General features: G+C 38.2%; 1 protein-coding gene across 3 annotated transcripts in view; it reads left to right on the forward strand.

Annotated features, from left to right (window-relative positions):
- Positions 1 to 22,132, forward strand: part of RASSF8 (ras association domain-containing protein 8) — a 280,866-nt gene that overhangs the window by 173,660 nt on the left and 85,074 nt on the right. For all 3 annotated transcript variants that reach the window (XM_067142793.2, XM_067142794.2, XM_067142795.2), the window contains exon 6: positions 17,707 to 17,846. In XM_067142793.2, coding sequence (XP_066998894.1) covers positions 17,707 to 17,846 — 140 coding nt within the window. The remainder of the gene's footprint in view (positions 1 to 17,706; positions 17,847 to 22,132) is intronic.

A 22,132-nucleotide genomic window follows, 5' to 3' on the forward strand; every position in this document is an offset into this window, starting at 1 on the left:
ATTGTTGTTCTCTTTTCATTTTTGATGTAAAGAACTATGGCTGATTGTTATGTATTTCCCATGATCTTGCACACCTAGTGATCCCAGAAAATAAAGTGCTTCATTATTGATGGAGAAATTCTTAGAAGGTAGAAAGAAAAGATAGTATATAAAGAGGCAGTATATAATCCGTCTTACTAATAAACGGTGTATAACTTCTATACAAGGTTTATACACCATTTACTGTATGTGAAATTCGTTACTAATAAACCGTGTATAAGCCTCCTGTGTATACATCTGTTATAGTTATTCATTGAATTGCTTATACAGATCAGGACCCTTGTATAAGCGTTGTATAGCAGCAAGTAGCTGAAAAAGAAACGAGTGAGGAGTTTATTTTCATGGTATTTGTCTACAGTAATATAATCGTGGTGAAATATTTGGCTTATCCATTGAACACACATTGAAAGAATGGACGAAAACGATGATGATCATCACGATATTTTAAACATAGAAGACATACACCATTCAGAGGATATAGAGGCTGGATCTTCGTAAAGTAAAACACTTTAAAGAGACGGAATGACAATGAATAACTATACAAGAAATGATGGTTGGGCGTATTTTTGTGTAATAATGTGTTACTGTTTAATAGACTTTTGAAATTGCGAGTTTAGTATACATTATCTGCCTCTACAAAGATCTTTCTCAAAATTGAGTTTAAAAAAATAAAGGGCACGTAATACGATTTCCATACTTTGTAGTTGAATACGCAGAAATATGATGTATAAATGCCTAATAGAAACTTTTTTGATCAAACCTTTCTTTTAAGCTACAAAACAGTTTTTCCTTTCTCCTGAAAAGTAAGGATTTTGGAATGTGTACCCTTTTCAACTCGCCGATTCAATTACAATTGCTTACGTTTTCCGTACTATCCCATTTAGGAGCTTTTGATCTTTTCTTAAGCTTTTCCATTTCCTTTTTGGCGTTCATTACACAAGCAAGCTGAAGAAATGTTAATATCATTTCCAGCTGTCTCACTTTGTGTTGCCACTGCTTTTTCGATATGCTGTGCTACTGCGTGACTTTCCGGAAAGTTTTGCTCGTAGATAACCAGCAGAAGCAATCATAAAGGCGGGTGAACGTGCGAAATACATCAGTGAACTGCAGGAAGAGATTCCTACACCTTGCAACGAGTGTATATGTGCTGTATAGTAATACAATGTGCATACCACGTATATTAGTAAGAAAAATATACAACGCTTATACAGGGTTTATTCACTGTATAACTATACAAGTGTTAAACAACCGTATAAGGACTTTTTATTAGTAAGATGGAAAGTCATTAAATAAGTTGAGATAATTTTATAATGAATCATAGAGTAAATATCATAAGCTTACGTAGGCTTAATGGCAATACACCATAACCTCACCAGTCCAAACTAATTGGGACAGAAGCTTGTTTGGATTGGCAAAATTTGGATTGTTGGAGTTAATTTATAATCAATAAAATTAGACCCAAATATGAAGTCTAGGATGTAGCAGATGAAGCAGTTGCAGCCCCGCTACTGGGAATTACACATTTGGATGCAGCGAAAGCATTGGAGACATGCCTGTAGTACGTAGAGCAACACTCCAATGCTATAGTGGTAGTGGTGATTATTGGAGGAAGTACAACTAGCCAACCATCCTTTGATCCCATTGCTACAGCTGCGGACATGATGTTTATGAAGCGATGGTGGAGAATTGCATCGTCCTCAAGATTTTCATCTTTGCATCAGCAAAAAGCAACTGAATTTTTGTGTAATAATGGATGATGTAAGAGGTTGTATTGTTTTCACTGTGAAACTTATTGAATATTAAATCTGCTGATCTGTAACCATAATTATATATTGTATATCATTTTTACAGTACATTTGATGTTCTAATGTGTAATACACGGCCATTTTAGTCTGAAATTTCTGTGAAAATTTTCCTCTATAAATTTTTGGGCTTGGATTATCCAAATTTTTCGACTGGTCTAGTGGCGCTCCACTGTAACAATACTAATAATGGTAATCGGTATGTTTAAGAATTCTAGAAAATTCACTTTGCTACACTAACACTGGTCAAAAATTAACCCTTTAACATAGAGCATGTGTGTGTGCACGAGTCCTCAGCCTGAAGCTGCTTGGAACCTCAGCAGACACATGATCAGTTGTTACAAGTACTGTATTTTAGATGTCACTGAAGACGCATTCTAGGAAAATGAGGTATGTGGTAGTTTCCCGTTCCTTTCCTCGCCAGACTAGAAGGTGCTGTTATTTATCACTCTGCCAAGCCCACTGAAATTCATACATAAACAGATTCTATGAACCATACTTCGCACCTCTCATACCTCAGTCATTCATATCATCAAAGCAAAGGATGAGGCTGAGGCAGAGAAATCAAAATACCAAATTTAATCTAGCCCATACCAAGAGAGACAATACAGTCTGCACACTGTACCTCACTAGAGATGGACCTCGGTAGATAGAGCACATAGAAATATAACAACAAACTGCCTAAATATTTTGGATTAAATAAGCAAAGGAAATTGTTCCAGTCAAAACATTTATGCAAGAAGCTTATTGAAAACATTCAGAACATTTTAACACAATATTCTGAACGTCGTTTGATAATATCAAATATTGAATGCAGTGGAATCTCGTTAGTACATTTTTGAAGGGGCCCAAGGATTTGGACATCATAGATGCTGAAACGTGGTAACAAAAACATGAAATTTGCAGTATATGGACTTTGATCTAATAATTATGGCTCGGATGTTGAAGAAAAATTTCCTTCTTTCTTTCTTTTTTTTCTTGGAGTGTCCAAAAAGGAGGCCCAAAATAATATCTTTTGGGTCATTGTAGACCAGAAAATGGTGGGTTTTATTTGGCCTTTTCTGTTTTTTGGCTTTTTTTTTTTTGTTTATTAGTTCTTTTGTAGTCTTGACAGCTTTTTTTTTTTTCTTTTTTCTTTCCAACTTCACCTTTTCTCATTCACAGTTCAAATCATCATCAGTTCATCACCTCTTAAACATCTTTTCTGTAGTCATCTTCATCATCTGCAGTTTTCAGCTGTTGGCTGGGTCTGCTTCTTTTCTGTAGTAAATGCATATATTTCAATCATATTTAAAAAGAGAGAAAAACATTCCTGGATGGCTGAAGCAGGTCCGACCAGACAGCAGACGCCTGTAAAGATCACATCTCGGATAAGGAAGTGGTGCGTCATGACAATGATAAGCACAGAGGGTGAGGGCAGGGAGATTGTTTTCAGACTTCATGTTTGACTTAAGTTTGTGGAAGAAAGCCAGACCATTAACATGCCTAAAGTGAATCCTAGTAAACTTCTTTTTTGGTGAGAACTTATGTCTTGAAATTGCGAGGTGAAATTTAGTGCAGAAAAGTGGTTCCATGTCCAACAGCATGTTAGGCGTAAGAAACACGTGAGAGCACCTTTCCAAGCTGCGTAGAACAGGAAATCGCAGCTTCTGTTAGGAGAAAGTGATGGTGAATATTCTTCATCTCCATTTTACAAAGACCTTTGTGGTGCCTTAGAGAAAATAGCGTATCCTGTTAGTAAAGATAAGCAATGAATCTTCCAAAAAGTTTTTGGAACAGTATACTGTACAATTGGAACATTCCTGACGAGTCTACCCTCCGAAAGGAGTACATGCACCACTGCTGTGAAGATATGATTTGAAAAATTCGCAGCTACATTTCGGATAGGTCAATTTTTGTATGTATTGCCGAAACAAGTGATGAAGTGGGTCGCTCCATCGCAAATGTGATAGTTGGTACGTTAGAGAAAGACAAATCTGGGAAAATATTTCTCCTTGCAATGGACATCATGGAGAAAACGAATCATCAAACTATTTGCCAGCTGTTTAATAAAAGCCTCTTTCTGTTTTGGCCACAGGGAATATAGCATGACATTGTTCTGCTTTTTTCTCACTGATGCAGCACCAAATGGTAAATGCAGGAAAGGTATCCAAAGCTAGTTTATGTAACCTGACTCGCGTATGCTTTACATTAAGTGAATGAAGAAGGGTGAAAAAGTTTTCCAGATGTTGACAAACGAGGGTCCAGTGTTAGGAAAGTTTTCTTACAATCCCCATCTACAGTGTGCCATTTTTGTGAGAATGTCTCTCTCTACCACCGGAACCAGTTCTGCCACGGTGGGGTACTTGGCTAAGTGCTTGCATGTATTACTGCAATCATTTTGACGTTATTATATCTGTGATTAACAGCTTGGGTAGGGAAGATGCTGCTTCTTTAGCTATGTTGCGAGATCTAATGGCTAAACCTCAGTTGAAGAGCAGTTAGGCGTACTTTAACAGTCATTTTTCTCAATTAGTGACATCCTTAAACTATTTTGAAAAACGTAATGAAACCATTCATTCACTATTCACTATTGTAACAATGTGAGGTTGAAACTGGAAAAGCTGTCAATAAGAAAGTGAAACTGGTGCTTAGGAAAAAAAAAAAAAAAACTGAGGTATCAAATTGTGTGTAAGATAAGTGAAATATTGAAAGGAGAAAATTTTGATGTTAGTGTTTTTTGAAGAGGAATTTTCACTACGAGATCTCGCTTGCTTCAAATATGCATTCTTAAGATCCGTTGATCTGGAGAGAAGTTTCGCTATGTTTTGCGACGTGCTATCTGAAAACCGATTATCCTTACACCTAAAAACCTGGAGATGACTTGTGATATACTAGAATCCCAGCTGTGGTAAGGTTTCCGAATTCGAATTTCTGTAACCCTAGTGTGATAAGCCAAATATGATTCTATTTATACTGATTTCAATTTCTTTCTTCAGGATGTCCATTGCAGGTTTGCTGAATTCATTCTATAGAGCGTTTCAACCTTAAATAGCAGTACAGCGCAGATGGAGCGCGCTGTTGCGAAATCGACTTGTGAAGATCACGCTCGAATGTGACTCAAACAGGGAGTCACAGTTCCAAATTTTTCGTTTGTAATTTTAAGTTCATTCATAAATTGATATTTGTAGGATGGTAAAATAAATACAACATACCTTAATCACTGCCGTTGCTCTCAGACATTGGACATACACCTTCTATCATTTCTGCAAGGCCTGATGTTCCTGCTTTGGATGAACCGGGTTCGGGAGATAAACTTGAGGATGATCTGGACGATGAAGAAAGTCTTATTAAAAACTGTTCATCGTCGACATCGTCCTGTAATACGTCTGCTTTCCACAAATCTCTTTCATTTTTCTTTACTTCGTTCACGTAATTTGCCCATTTGTTCACCGTAATGTTCTTATATGCAGCGGTTATTAAATTTTCTAATCATTTTTCGTGAATGACGTTATGATACCGGATGTAGTTTTTTACCTGGGTCCACACCATCTCAATAGGGTTTAACTCGCAGTGATAAGGCAGGAGACGTAGAATCTGCCGACTTGCCGCTTTTGCCATTTCATCTATTCTCTGCTTATCATACAGGGCCCTATGCTGAGAAGCGATGTGCAACAATTCTCGCTTGAGCATCTCGTCCTCAGAAGATATTTGTTTTTTACGTAACCACTGTACGATGTCATTTCGCCAAGAAGCCACCGGCAAAGGTTCCAACTTATGGGAATGATAAGCGGCATTATCCAGCACGATCACGGCACCTTCGAGAGTATTCGGCAAGAGTTGTTCCGAAAATCACTTCTCATAAATTTCACTAGTCATTTCCTCGTAGGCGTCCTCTGTGTTTTTATGGCATAAAAATGTTAGTTCAGCATTTGGAACAAAACCATGTTCATTACCCGCGTGGACTAAGGCAAATCGTGGTCCTCGGCTTTTTGGTGGCCTAAATCCCGAACTCACCCCTTCAGTGCCCTTTTCACTGTCATATCCTTCCATTCTTTTGTCACAATCTGCCTAATATTTACCCACGATTCATCTGTGTAAATTATAGCTTCATTTTGCGCCTTCAAACGTTTTATCTCCCTGAGATATCTGCGTCTCCAATTAATAATTTAATCGGTTTCAATGAAAGCTGCTTTATTACCCCGTCTTAAATAACGGAAGCCTATATCATGTAAGAAGCGATACAACTTAGTTTTGGAAAATCGTGGCAAAGAATCTTCTCCATTTACCCGACTCAAAATCACGCTCAGTGTCGGTGGTTTGTTAGCAAATAAAAGAGAGTGAACCACCCGACGCACTCCACTTTGCACAATTTTATCATATTTAATTTTTCTGCCGTCCTTCTCTTTTTTCCTTTTTTTTTTTTTTTTTCTTTTTACCTTTTTGGCGGGAGTTTGCAAAGGTCCATGTGTGTGTTCCTTCCTTATAGCATAGATTGTTCTTTCGGAACAACCTGTAGCTTTAGCTGTTTCACTGACTGCGCTACTCACATTCATAGTCTTTAAAAAATAATCCAGGACACTCATTATAATATTGCGTTCTGTTGCCCCCAGTTTACCTACGGAACGTTTTTTTAATTTGACAATTCATTGTATATCCTTCTGCACTTTTTCTTCAAACTAAGAACCCTCCGCATGAGCACAAACTCACAACTACACAGACTACACAAACACACAAATACAATCCACTTGTCCTCAAGAACTATACATTTATAATTAATCTTTATTGTCCTCGGAGGTATTCTTCCTGTCACAAATTAAGAACTAAGCAAGATAAGAACTTTGGGATTGTTTTAAAAATAACTTCCATATCTGAAGTCCATTTGCCTCGCTTTGACCCCCCCCCCCCCAATGCAAATTCAATAGGAAAGACGCTGGCCAGCGACTGACTTTTTCATACCTGCACATAAAAATCCCTGAACATGACTAAAAATAAACGCATATATTGTATTTTGTTATCATTTAAATTTAAAAATAAACTTATCTACATTGAGCTAAAATGTTTCTTTACCAGCAGTGAAAAAATTAGTAAAATAATTAATATAAAATAGGAGTTATGACATGATAAGTTCTATGCAATGAAGATTTTGCATTTGGCGTAACTTTCCATTCTATTACCATTTTCACACCAAATTAATTTTTTTACATTTTTTTTGTTAACGCCATCAAATGCGCCTTGAAATTCTGTACATAACACGATATGGATATTTGACAAACCTGCTTCATTAGAGTAGGTCAGCGCTACCCGCAAAACATGGGAGAAGGAAAGAGACGGAATTATCCCATTACCGCTGTACTGTGTTTTAAGGTTGGAACGCTCTATAGTTGGCAAAAATCTTTAATTCTAAATTCTTCAAGTACTTCTTATTTTAACAAGGAATTCCTTTTTTAAATTACAGTAGAAGTCCGTTATAGCAAGAATTCATAACAGCGGAAAATTTACTCTCTGCAGCGGGTTGTCGTTATATCAGATTTTTCGTAAAAGTTGGGCAAACCCCCATACACATTAAAAATGGCATGAAACGGCAATCAGTTTGTTCGAAACTTGTGTTTTCGTGGATAATTTCCACACTACGGCTTACTTGATTGTTATTTTTCAAAATCTGATACTACGTGAAATTGTGTGTTTAATTTCATTCCGAAAAAGTTGTAGTACCGTATTTCTCCAAATCCAAGACGACCTCCACATTCTCCTTCAAAAAATTGAAATCAGGCTTAAAAATTGCTTTGTAAAATCATATGGAATGCCTTTCCTTTATAGTACGCATTTTAGACTATTTTTAGACGCCGTACATTGGCTTTAATTATGCTGTATTTTTTGTGGCTACAAAATTATTCTTTATTTCCGCAGGTTTAATAACCACTTACTTAAAATTGACATCATAATATTGAAGAGAACCCGTTGAAAATTTGCCGGCAATACCTATTCCACGCGCCTCTACAATTCGACGATCCACCAGGAAAATATTCTTTCTTACTATAAACCTGTTACTTTCACTCAGCATCAGGTATAACTGGCCGCAGCTACATGCATGTCTTGCTTGCTGAGTTCAACCCACTTCAGCGGCTAGAGATGTATTGGCCTAATCGCGGATGTTGAATGTCAACGAACGAGTCTATTGCGCCGCGGTATGGCAATTCTGCCTTTGCGTTTTTCGTGCACATACCTCACAATTTCATATTCGACTTCTTTGAAGTGTCCTTGTTGCGGGCCACTGAATGCATTTTTTTGTACAGTACACATTTTTAAGCTATCTTTGTCTTCACGCTAATGCCGAATGTTGGCTTTAGTTAGGCCTATGACGTATTTTCTTGCAGCTGCACAATTATTCTACATTTCCGAGTGTTTAATAACCATGAACTTAAAATTGGCATCATAATATTGACGAGAACCCATTGAAAATTTGCCAACAATACCTGTTCCACGTATCTTTACAATACAATGATCCATCATGAACATATTCCTGCTGTCTATAAAACATAATTTTACTAAGGGTCAGATACAGAAGACACATTATAACTCTGCTGCTGAGTAGCTGCGGCCTTTCTAAGAATTCGAAGGCTCGCATGTTTTGATGCCATTCTGCAGAGTTGAGAAACGTTTTTGTAGAGGCTAACAGAACGTCATTCTCTCTTCACTATTTCCTGAAATCCAGTGACGGTACACATAGGCACTGTACAACTGGTTGCTGCGGCTAGCGATGTATAATAAGGAGGAGGTCGTTTATTGTCAACGAGTTTTGTGTGCGCTCGTGCGTGGGGGTGAAAAGAAGCAGTGTGGTTACTGCGGTAGTTGCCAGTGGTGTTGATTACTGTTTGGTCGCAAATGCAATACGATCCTTGCTTTTTCACATGAGATTCTAGGAATAAAACGTCGTCTTGGATTCGGAAAAATACGGTATCACTCCAGAGGCTTCTCTGGGAAACATTTCAGTATTCTTCTTCACACGGCATCACCTAACCTAACCGTATATGTATCATGAAAACATATTTCAAACTCCGAATGTAGAGAAATGATAACCTCCTTGCTAAAATTTTACATGGGAATAACCTTTATGAAATTTAACTAGATGCAAGAAAATACGTTATATACGCATTTGTTATGAAAATGTGTTATCCCCTTTCTTTTCGAATTTTCTTTACAGAGCAGTAGTCGATGGGTATTACTAATAGACTCCAACATCGTCTTCGAATGTCGATGAAAGAGCTCGCAATGCACATAGCGAGAAAACTATACTGTACCGAAGATGATCGATCGCAGTTTGTGGCAAACGTTTCAGTTTTCTTATTCAAACAGCGTCACCTATCCTAACCTAACTATACTATACGTATGATGTAAACATACTTCAGGTGCCAGTGGCTATAAATTTACATGATACTATCCTTTCTGTAATTTAACAGCCACGAGAAAATACAAACTAATCTCGGAAATCGATGATGCCCTCTGCCATATCTTGAGGTGTATCCCATCCTTACTTCATTGCAGTATTTAGCATTAAAATTACCAATAAGCGATCGTTTATCAGCCTTTATTTTGAACGAGTTAAGAACTGTTATCGGACACACTATTTACGCATCTATTACGAAAGACTCTTTCATTTTGAATTTTCTTTATGGAACAGCAGTCGACGGGTATTACTAATCGACTCCATCATCTTTGAATGTCGACGAGAGAACTCGCTAATGGACATAGCAAGGAAACGATACCAAAGGTGATCGATCGCATGCAACATAATCGCTGGGGTGCATAAATATCGGTAATGGAAAAAATAGTGCGCACTTAATCGCTCGTAATAACGGATGCGTCAGTGATAGGACTCTTGCTGTAATTGAAGGGTAATACACGGTTTAATATAGGAATTTTGAAGGGGCAGACAAAAATTGTCGTTATTGCGGGGTTCTCGTTATATGCCGTACTCGCCTTAGCGGACTTCTACTGTATATTAATCTAAAAAATAAATCTAAAAAAATATATGTCTGAAAGAAGTAGTATTTCACATATTTTTGCACTGTATGTTGCCTACCACCAAAATTTTGTATTTTTGAAAAATTATATTCCATCATTAAGTATATAATTAATAATATTTAGTAAATTGGACAATGTTTTTACATCCTTTCGGCCAGTTTTTAGGTCCTTTTTTTATATCTTTAAGTCTTTTTACAGGTCTTTTTTAGGCAATTTGTAAGTCTTCAACTTTCAAGCCCTGCTAATAATATATGTACCTCACAGTCAAACACAAATATTTACACTGGTACTTATGTATGGCTGATTGCTTTGTTGGTTTTTAATTTAAAATTATACTGTCTGTCTTGTTTAATAAAGTCATTATGTCATCACATGTTGCCTCACTATATCAATTGCCTCCATCACTTATGACACCATAGGAATTGACACAGGATCTAGCTCATCACTTTCATCTTACACTGGTGCTTCTTCTGCCTTCTGTTCTTCAAATATTTCATTTGTTGACATAGTTTTATCCACTGGAAGATAATCAACAACATTGACGTATGTTTGCTATCTGGCACCATTCTTCATTTTCAGAAAACTCATCTAGCGTGATGTTAACACCAAGAACATGACAAAAGCTAGAAGCATTGAAGCTGTTCCGAATGATGTTTTGCTACATATAATCTCAGGCAGCCTGAATGAAATGTTTGGCATTAAAGACAATGATTTTTCTCATCATTGATTCCAGTATAGTCAATCTCTCTGCACCAGCCTCTTATGATACTTTTGCTTCATGTACTGTATTATTCTTGTAGCTTACTTGTGCAGTTTGCTGGGAAGAAAGTAATCGTGATATTTCTTAAATTAGAAACATTTGGCTTTCATATTAGAAGTGTACTAGCATGCCAAAGATCACACAAGCATCATAGATTCTGTGTTTTTCCAGTAACAAGTGATACCAATTTCTCGGTTTAATTTTCATTACAGCACAAGAGAACTGAAAGCCTTTCCTTATTTAGTTGGTACCGTGACACTTTGCGCTCTTAAAATCCAGAGTTTTATCTGGCAGAAGATGAAGAAATACCTGTGCTTCATCTGTATTTAAAATATCATCAGGAAGCCTTAATGTTTTCCATGTTTCTGTAAAGTTTCGCTCAGTGGAGAGTCATTATTCAGGCAACAGCTTTGCCCCCCATGCATCTGTAAACTAAGCAGTGTCAGTTCTTGACTCTTTCAATGTAGCCATTGGAGGCTTTAAACTCATCAAGTCGTATGCTAAATGTGTTGCCTTAGCTCAAACCATAGTACCGTCTAATGGCACGTTTAAAGCTTGCTCTTACGCAAACTACTCCAGAAATTCTAATTCTGGAAACTGACCCTAGTGATTATATTTTCTTTTTAAAACTTTTCCCTTCTTCAAAAGCAGCTTCAATCAGTTTACGTTTACTAACAATCATATTTAAGGTTGATGAAGGAAGTTTAACTTTCATGGTAAATCCACACACTTTATATTTTGATTATGATAGACTTCTTGAAGGATTTTCAGTTTTAACTGTTCGCTGTTTGCCACACTTTTTTATCTCCATTGCAAACACACACAATGCCAAGTTAATACGCTGACACCATAAGGCAAGATATTGTCACTGAATGAATAGAAGTAATCTTTGACAACACTATCGTAACACACACTGCGAAACTGATAATGAGCTCTCGACTGTAGAAGTAAGTAATCTTTGATGACACTATCGCAACCACACACACTGTTAAAGTGATAATGAGATCTTGTTATCGTGCCAGGCTAAACCATTTGCTTAACCTTAGCTGAAGTGACATGATCTGAATGGACGGTGCTCGAACGTGGTTCAAACCTGTTAAAAAGTTTCACAGTTGTTTGCAGTTAGAGGAAGATTCATACTATCTGAGTTGAATAGAAATCAAGTTTTAAAACTTATAGAACTTTATGAGCAGTATCAATGTCTGTATGACATCAGAAGTGAAGACTACTGCAATAGAATTTAATGAGACAATGTTTTAAACAGCATTTGTCAGCGATTGCAAGTAGTTAGAGTCCCAACTATGGTGGAGTATAAAGGCAACTGGATGCCAATCGCTCAAATAGCATTCAGTATGAAGCAATGTGAAGGTTAACAAACAGCAGCCATTCTCTGGACTCAAGTTTCCGAATGCTAGTGGAGAAAACCGAACATGTGTGACAGCATGCTCCAGTTTATTTTAAAATTTAAAGTCAAAAATTTCATGTTTGGTCCATATTGAATTGAGATTACAAAACAATGAATTAAATTGTACAAGATCCACCTTTTCAATACAAGATATGTTGTTGGTTAAGATTACAACCTCATTTATATATGGTACCGGTTTCAACATCCATGGATGTCATCATCAGCTAAGTAGGGTCATTATGCAAAGATACATAAAAGCAAAGTCACCTCCGTACAAGCCATGAAGGCCCTTGGAGGAGTGGAAGGTAAAGGCTTCCACCATTGTTAACCTTGGCACGTGATGGGGTAGAGTGGTTAGCTCTATGCCTGGCCGCCTTTGCTCCCAGGAATTAACCTGGTACTCATTTTTGGTGTAGGCTGAGTGAACCTCAGGGCCAAGTGCACCTCCGAAAGTGGAAATCTTGTTTCTTAAATTTTACGACTTCCTGACGGGGATTCGAACCCACGTCCTTCCGGGCGAACCGAGCACGCCTTTACTGCCTCGGCCAGGCAGACATAGTAAAGTTAAAACACACAGAATTGACCCTCATAATTAAAATGGTCTATAACAAGTTAAAATACAAAGCATACTAATACTAAATGCTAAATATCCAGCGGATGCCCTAGTCTCGGGTGACAGGTGGACGCGTTGCCCCCTAGACCGTGGGGCCGGACAAAATCAGATATAGGAAAATCAGTTTGGTTTCAGAAGTGGAAGGTCAACAATAGAGCCCATTTTCATTATGGGACAACTAATGGAAAAACAATGGGAGTATGGGAATGATATGGTGATGACATTCATTGACATTGAAAAGGCATATGACAGTGTTCCCAGGACTAAAGTTTGGGACAGTCTGGTGCAAAAAGGAATTGGACAGGGATTAATAAAAATGATCATGGCAATGTACAAAGAATGTTGTAGATGCGTGCAAACACAAGTTGGTAGAACAAGTTGGTTCAAAATCACTAGTGGGCTGAGACAGGGAAGTGTTCTATCGCCAATCTTGTTTACAATAGTAATGGATGACATCATGAGAACAGCAAAAGCAACATATTGAGGAAGAGAAATGAACATCATGTTATTTGCAGATAATATTGTGATTTAGGGAGAAGAGGACATGAAGGTTCAAGAACAGTTGGATGTGGTGAATGGGAAGATCGAAGAATGTGGATTGAAAATAAGTGTAGAAAAGCGTAAAACAGCTCTTGTTACCACTAGAGGGGAGAAAGAAGGGAAAGACTTGCAGACAAGCCCCTGGAAGTAGTGAAGACATTCAAATACCTGGGGAGCGAATGGAGAATGTTCAACTGGATGGTGAGATTAGTAAGAGGATTCAAGCTGGAAGCGGTCTTTATCATAGTGTAAGAAGCATGTTATGGGACAAAGATGTGCCAATGGAAGCAAAGGAAACTATGTACAAGATGTATTACTTACCCATAACAACTTACGGAGCAGAAACTTGGAGAATGACGAAGAAGGATGAGAGTCGAATGCAGGTAGCCAAAATGTTCTTGAGGAGTATGATACAGAAGAGTAGAAGAGACAAAATAAGGAATGAGAAAATCTGGGAAGAAATTGGAGTGGAAAAAATGAATGATAGATTATAGAAGAGCTGACTAAGATGGTTTGGGCACATAAAGCGAATGAGTGATGAAAGAATGCCAAAAAAGGTGATGGAAATGCAAATGCAAGGAAGGAGAGGCCATGGACGACCACGATTGAGATGGAAGGCCACAATCCAACGCAGTATTATAGAAAGAAACCTGGACTGAGACACAGTGTTGGAGGAGGAGTGGTGGAAAGACCGAAGAAAGTGAAGAGGAACCATATTTGCCCCTACCCGGCTACAGCTGGATAAAGGGAAATTATGATGATGATGATGATGATGATGATGATCATCATCTTAGCTAAATAACCCTTACAATTTGTTAATAACTGTAAATAGTATGTTCACCTACCAGATACCTCACATTTGTTGTCGACAGGGTAGCTTTTTGTGATGCAGACCGGGCCGGAAGTGTTCTGTAACGATTCCCCTTCATCGGTATTATGTGTTTCTAAGTGCCAGATCATCCCAGAAGTATTTCTGCCGACATATTTTACTTCTTTTGAACAAACAACACAGCGGCCTGTGCTATATGATTTCTTCAAAATAACCGAAAGCCATGACTTACGTTGGGTTTCGGGCATCGTCTTAAAGTTGTCGCATAGAATTAGACACAATTACACATTGCACAGTCATATACCGAAGTATCTAATTATGATGTGCATACTTTATAATACTGTAAGGACTTATTTCCTATTTCCTTCGTCACCAAAATATCGGTAAACAAAAGCAGTGGTCATATGATATTGAATGTGGGGTCTGATAACGATATACACCCATGAACCAGAATGCGTATCCTGTATAATTATGTTATACTGCGTCAAAATAGACCTTGATAGAAGTGAAAGAAATGAATGCCCTAGTCGCTTGTTGACACTTATTTACGGAATGGAGAAGGCCCGTGGTTGGCTATTCGCATACTCGGCACAAACAACATTCAGCTCTATCTACCTGTAGGCCTATGACACGCTGCTCGCCACACAATGCGGGGACAACGCTCTTGAGATCTCTCGAAATTTCTCACGAGAAGTAGTGCCTGCGCTAGTCTCGAGAAATCTTGGGACCTCGTCTCAGACTGCTCATCAGTAGCGTGCATGTTATTGGCTACAGGTCCATCTGAACTGACAAATGCACAAGAATTGGTCAAAATATTAAATGTGGGATGTCAAAATTTAAATGTAGTAAGCAGGAGTGGGTAAATGTTCTAAAGCAACCTTTTGTGTGTATATATATTGTATATTTAGTGCATTTGGGACCGGAACTTGTAAATTTGATGTCCTATAAGGGAAAACATGTTAACGTACTAACAGGACTCCACTGTATATTATACTTCAAGTTACACCCAAATATATTTGTATATGCAAAAATAAAACATTGATGAGCACATTGGGGCAGAACGCTGTGTATTTCACAATGGGAAAGGTAATATGCACACTGCACAGTCGGTGAAATTGAATAATAATTACTTCCTGGGAATTTTTTTGAAAATAAATGACTGTTTAAAAAATTCAGATCAAGTCTGAACATGAAGTATAGGCTCCTGGCACTAAATGGTTCAAGTAATATGCATGAAAAATTGCTAGTTAGCATAAGAATCAATTTCAGTATGTTGATAACCTATATGAATGATTATTGGATGATGTTCTGTGATATACTGCAGTTTTCTTTGCAAAATTTGTCCAAAATTGCAAAAGGAATTGTGAAATACATTGATATTAGGGCAAAAAAATGTAAATTACATAAGACAAATGGTAAAATGACTTAATTTTGCAATATGTTGCAACTGTAAAATGTTCACATACCATGTAACATTAAAAAACATTTACATTGCATCTACCTGGCAGTTTATAAGGATTTGCAAAAATGAGTGGTCACTGTGCATACCCTTTTAGAGCTCTTCTTGGGAAAAATATCATTATTCAGTATGGTATTTTATTAATTATAATATAAAAATTGCATACATTACACAATATTACCAAAATAACAAGTGATCATAGTTGCTTCAATGTAAACGGAGTACAATTTACCACGATAGCCCTTGTTGCAGAAGGGCAACATAGCCTCCAAGAGGCCTCAGAACTTATCAACAAGAAGTAGAAGCAATTCTGTAATATGAAAATTCATGAAAAGGAAACCGAAGTTAGAAATGCACTTGCAATGATAATCAAAAGGCTTGACATCTGGTCAGAAGTTGCAGCAAGTAAAATCGTTTACTTATCTACACAGTCTCATAACATCAGATTGTAACCTGATAAACCCCGGTCAGATATTATTATTATTATTATTGTCATTATTATTATTATTATTATTATTATTATTATTATTATTATTATTATTATTATTTATTCATGTGTATATTTCATTTATGTGTGTATTTAGCCGTCGCGGCTTAGTAACTCTTTTTGGAACTCTCGTTATTATGGATACTCTCTATATTTTATTTGGGACTAGTGTGTTTCGATCACTCAGTTTATCTCCCGGTTGTGTACGTGACGAGTCTCCGAGCGGGGGTTTACGTGTTGACGGAGCTGAGGTGGAAAATTCCAGGAACTGGGCTATTTTAAGATGCTGTTGTGTTGGCTTGGGCTAGTGTGGTGCAAGCACGCGTCGAGAGTTGGAAGTTGCAGCTTGCAGTGTGCAGATGTGATACTGGTGGTAATCGGAGAGGTGTTTTGTACGAGTTGTGGGAAGATGTCCCATGCCATGTTGGGAGTTCGAGATCTGCTGTTGAAGGAACCAGGGAGAAAGATGCTGGAGTGTAACAACATTCTATGGTTATGAATGTTAGCCATATATAATTCTACGGAGAGTCTACGTAAGGTAACGTGTTGGGCCTTTTCAAACTATACCAACGCCATCAGCAAAGTGGAGTCCATTCTTGAAAAATGAGTCATGACTGCGTGTGAATATTTTGCGTTGCGGAATAAACTGAGTACCAGTTATTGAGAGAGAGTTATTTCATAAATTAAGACATTTATTATTTATATCAATATTCTCTTTATTTTGTTATATATGTTCAAGGGTGTATCACGACGAGCTCTGCTCGGATTTCTAGGTAAATACAGGTTTAATTGACTAAGTATATTGTATGAGATTAATATATATTCTGTTTAATTTCTATGGGTGGGGGAAATTACCAGATGGACTCCTTTTCCAATATTAATTTTTTAGGTATCAAGTGATTCAGATCTTCTTGTCACAAGGCAACGACCCTGAAGATGAGTTTCAACAGCCGGCAAAGTTTAAGAATTATTTATTTGTATATTTATGGCTCCCAAATTCCATTAGTCATTATTATTTATATTTATATTTAATAGAGAGATTTCAAGATGGAGGATGTCAAAAGGAAATTGCTACCAGTTTAGCACAATTGAAGTAACCATTTAAAGGAAAATCTACTGCCATCTGAATACCATAGGCTATATACTTCTTCTAATACAAGATAGGTTCAGCCTCGTTGATACCATTGAGAAAGGAAAAACTGAACTTCTTATTAGCAGCCTAAAAAGACATTCCAATTGGTGCACCACGTTATTAGAAGGATATGTTAAATACAGAATACCCAAAGGAAGATCTAGTACAGCATTCCTCGATAGCATCAGACAAGGAAAACCCTATCATGAAACCAAACTATTGGTTGAAAGAAAACAGTCAATACACTACTTCTGTTTTGTCCACCAACCTTTGGGTTGGAGAGAGATTATGATGATTAGTTGCTTCAAATCTGGAAATGGCACAGATGATAGAAATCTGTCAAAATACTGGATCATTCACTTCTTCTTGTTGCTTTATGGTAGGCAGACTCGTAGTTGGAGGTTTCTGAGCTGTTGTGGCTTCGCTTTTTGACATTGGAGTACATTGAATGAAACTCGAATGTGGCTTTTAACATACTGTATATATTCAAGTAAAATTTAAGTAAGCTGAATGTAATTATTTTACTCATTCTCCCCTACCCTCCATCCCTTAACCTTAAGGATATCATTTATTGCTGATATTGTATTCTTGTTCATCTTTATTCAGATACTGAATACAACATTCTGTTTTGTCTAGTTACGAATGCTGACCAGTGTAGAAGAGGAAAGTGAAATTGTTCGGCAACAGGAAAAGACCCTCAAGTCTGAATTAACGTTATTGCGCTCAAAACTGGCAAACTGTGAAACAGAGTTGTTACAATGCAAGAATAAAATCAGGTTTGTTTGTTTGTTTGTTTGTTTGTTTGTTTGCTTTTAATTTCATTAGATGGTATATAATTATAAAAGTCTGGCTCTTTGGCTGAATGGTCAGCAAACTGGCCTTCGGTTCAGAGGGCCCTGGGTTCGATTCCTGACTGGGCTGGGGATTTTAACTGTGTATGGTTAATTCATTTGGCTTGAGGAGTGGATGTTTGTTATTGTCTTAAAATACATTTCTTCATTTACATACACCACCATCACTCTATCAACCACCACAGAAACGCACATCAGGTAGGGCATCCAACCATAATACTGGGCCAAATCAAAATCAGTTGCTGACTCTAATGAATTGGGAAAAAGGCCAGAAAGTAGAAAAAATATAATTATAAACAATGGAAGGTTGATTATATTTTTAAAATACATCGACTGGCAAAAAAATTGGAATAGTGATGGGACATTCGATTCATTTGATTCCGTTCACGTTACTGAATCGATACAGTGATCCGATTCACGGCACACTAGTCATCGCTCCTACTGCATCTGTGTAGTATGTGCTGGTAAGACAGCAGCAACAGCATTCAGTGCTCGCAGCTGCCATCTGGTCATCATACTATGAACTCCTTTTTTAGAAAAAAATGCTAGTCACTCTAATACATCGAAGGTTTCCAGCAACGCAGGATGGGAAAGGTCTGGGATTAGGAAGGTAGCAGCCATGGCCTTAATTAAGGTACAGTCCCAGCATTTCCTGGTGTGAAAATGGGGAAAGTACGGAAAACCATCTTAACGGCTGCCATTAATGGATTCGAACCCACCATCCCCCGAATTCAAGCACATAGCTACGAGATACTAACCGCACGACAACTCGCTAAGTCATTTTTAAAAATATGAATTTTTCTATCAGCTGATGATTTTTTAAAATCGTCATATTTTGTATAGGCTACCCGAGATATACAGTAGCCCGCTGGTTTTCTGATTCAACATACTGTTGGTTAAGTTATTGCGTCCGTCCACATATGATTGAAGTCTTGTGCAACGATGTGACATATGAACTGAGGGAATACTGAGCCGTTCTTCTCAACATAAAACAGGTACTTTTGAGTGGTCATGAACATGACTCATAGTCATAGGGCAGGCTAGAGTCGAGTTTAATTGTCAAATGTCAACTGAGTTATAATACTAATATTAATTAAACTAATAAATAGTATAACCTAATAGCCTACCTACTTACTAGCTACTTCAAAATTGTGTTTTTTGACTACCTTTGTAACACTGCAAATAAATCCATCTATTATTTAAACCTCCCTGTAAGAAGAGGACAGTGAATGAAAATGGGTATTATTTTCAAATGAGCTGAGCTCGAGAGTCCATTATAGCATACGATTATTTCAGTGTACTATGGCTCACTGTATGTCTTGCTGCAGCGGAAGCTCGGCTCTCCGCCAGTGTCCAGTGAGCCGATAAGGAGCCGTGTGTATTTTGTGTCTCACTGAGTCGTGCTCATTTCACGATTCGGTGTGCCATGGCTCACTGTATGTCTCGCTGCAGTGGAAGCTCGGCTCTCCGCCAGTGTCCAGTGAGCCGATAAGGAGCCATGTGTATCTTGTGTCTCACTGAGCTGCGCTCGTTCATGATTCTTTCGATGTGCCATGATTCACTGCCTCGCTGCAGCGGAAGCTCGGCTCCCCGTCAACGTCCAGTGAGTGCGCCACTCAGCACTGTCTGCTGGGAGTAAGCTGAATCGTGTGCCGTGAGCTCGTTGTTCCTGTGAATCGATTCACTCGTACACTGAATGAATCGATACACTGCTTCGAATCATGCATTCAGTAGCCAACACTAAAGTGGAACACTTTAATTTCTAACATAAAATCATAATTCATTCCCCTAAAATTTATCAGGTTTGCAGTATTCATTTATATTTTACAAAAGCTAGATGTTTGGCTATAGAAAATACTAAAACATAATTTACAACACTCATCTGCATATATAAAATAACATGTCCTGACTGACTGATTCATCATCGCCGAGCCAAAACTACTGGACATAAAGAAATGAAACTGTGGGAATACATTTTTATTAGAGTGTAGGTGCTCACTAAGGGAGGATTTTGGGATATTCCGTCACTAAGGGGGTGAAAAGAGGTATGAATTTTTAAAATAAGTACCGCATTTTCCCACATAATTATCGCCCTTGAATAATTTACGCACCCGTATATTTTTGGGTCCAAAGTGGAGAAAAAGAAATGTTCACGTATTTGTCGCACCCACTTCCTCGAACATCCATCATGCAGCTCCAGATGCATTTTGAAATAAAGATGTAAACTACTCGAGTAGCAGCCTTCCTATTGCAAAACTGGGCATTCCAAATACTGGCAACGTGCTGTTATCAGTTAGTAGGAAATACCACTGTACTAGTTCATTGAGAAAGTCTGCGCAGTAGTGACTAGTGACACTCTATTCCAGTCTGGTACAAACTTATTTTATGAGTGTTTCGGGTACGGGACATGCATTTTCTGTGATCTCAAAATTGTTTGTAAGTCCACATTGAGGAAGTATTCGACTAATACTACATCATATAAACTCGCTGTGATCAGTTACGCCGAAACATACAGGAATGGGGCAGTGGGCCGCAAGTATTCAATGTCTGAATGCAATGTGCGCTACTGCGATGCACTTCAAGCGACCAACAAGTCTCGCAAAGCAGATCGCAAACCAAAAAGCAGCAAGTTTCCAAAAGTAGAGGAGGATCTGCTTACATATGTGATTTTGTTATGCTACGTTGGATAAGCCATTTCTCATGAAATTCTGTATTTTAAAGGACGAGAAATAGCTGCTGCACATGGAATCAGAGAAGAGAAATGGATTTTCTCTTCAATAAAGAACACAATTATGCCACAAAATGTCGAATGACTCCAATTTAGAGTTGTGTTTTTTTTTTCCACCAAAAAGTGATTTATTTTCATTGTTTTGTGATTGAGAAGCATAAAGTGAAGGAATATTTGCTCTCCCAAATAGGAACCACAGGTCAGACACCAATCAGTTTCCTTATGCCACAACGTCGAACAGTCGATAAGAAAGGGACAGTGTGTTATCGTACGCGCTACTGGAAGCGAGAAAAGAACAATGCTATCCAGTGCTTGCTGTAAGAGGTGACGGCAATGAAGAAAAAAAGAAAATCCACAGCCTGTTTCCAGTCAATCGACCGGGTCAGGAATGGAATGATTGAAGCCCCCATCTAGCAGTGAGGATAGAAATTGTGCCGGCTGCCGAAGCCTGTCGCACTCCTCTGGGACAATGATTAATGAATGAAAGATGAAATGAAATGATATTGGGGTGTGTTGCTGGAATGAAATATGACAGGGAAAAACCTGTCCCGCCTCCGCTTTGTCCAGCACAAATATCACATGGGACTGACCAGGATTTGAACCATGGAACCCAGCGATGAGATGCCAGCGCGCTACCGCCAAGTCACAGAGGCTCGCGAAAAACAATGCCTAAAGTAAAATTTCCGCGAGGAATCCATGTTCATATCCAAGAAAAGGGGTGGATGGGCACGTCACTCGTACAAGATTGGATACAAAAGATTTGGGGAAATATGCCCAGCCCTTCTCGTGTTGGACAGTTTTTTTTTTTTTGCCAGCAAGTCATTATTATGTACTTACATGAATTGTACTTTTATTAGTACTCTAGCTGATGTACCCGTGCTTCGCTACGGAATTCTACATTGCATACACAATTCAAGGGGGCTGCCTGGCCGAGGCGGTAAAGGCGTGCTCGGTTCACCCGGAAGGACGTGGGTTCGAATCCCCATCAGGAAGTCGTAGAATTTAAGAAATGAGATTTCCACTTCCAGAGGTGCATATGGCCCTGAGATTCACTCAGCCTACACAAAAAATGAGTACCAGGTTAATTCCTGGGGGAAAAGGCAGCCGGACGTAGAGCTAACCACTCTACCCCATGAAGTACCAAGGTTACGGATAGTGGAAACCTTTATCTTCCACCCCTCCCAGGGCCTTCATGGTCTGTACCGAGAAGACTGCTTTAAACATAATTCTAGGTTAGGTAGTGTACACGTTATGAGCAAGAATGTATTAAATTGCAAAGCTCTTAACGTTACCCTAGAAACGCGACAGCGATATCACCAAACACATTTTCTCATATGAAGACTGAGTTAGGGAATTTTCACTGTAATGCACACTGCTTGCATACCATCAGTCACAATCAGGTTGGGAAGCTTTCATTTTAATGGTTAGACACTCTCTCCACCTGCCTTTTTACATCCTCAGAAAGAGTGTCTTACTGGTTTTC

Source organism: Anabrus simplex, chromosome 3, assembly GCF_040414725.1.
Source record: "Anabrus simplex isolate iqAnaSimp1 chromosome 3, ASM4041472v1, whole genome shotgun sequence".
Classification (NCBI taxonomy): Eukaryota; Metazoa; Arthropoda; class Insecta; order Orthoptera; family Tettigoniidae; genus Anabrus; species Anabrus simplex.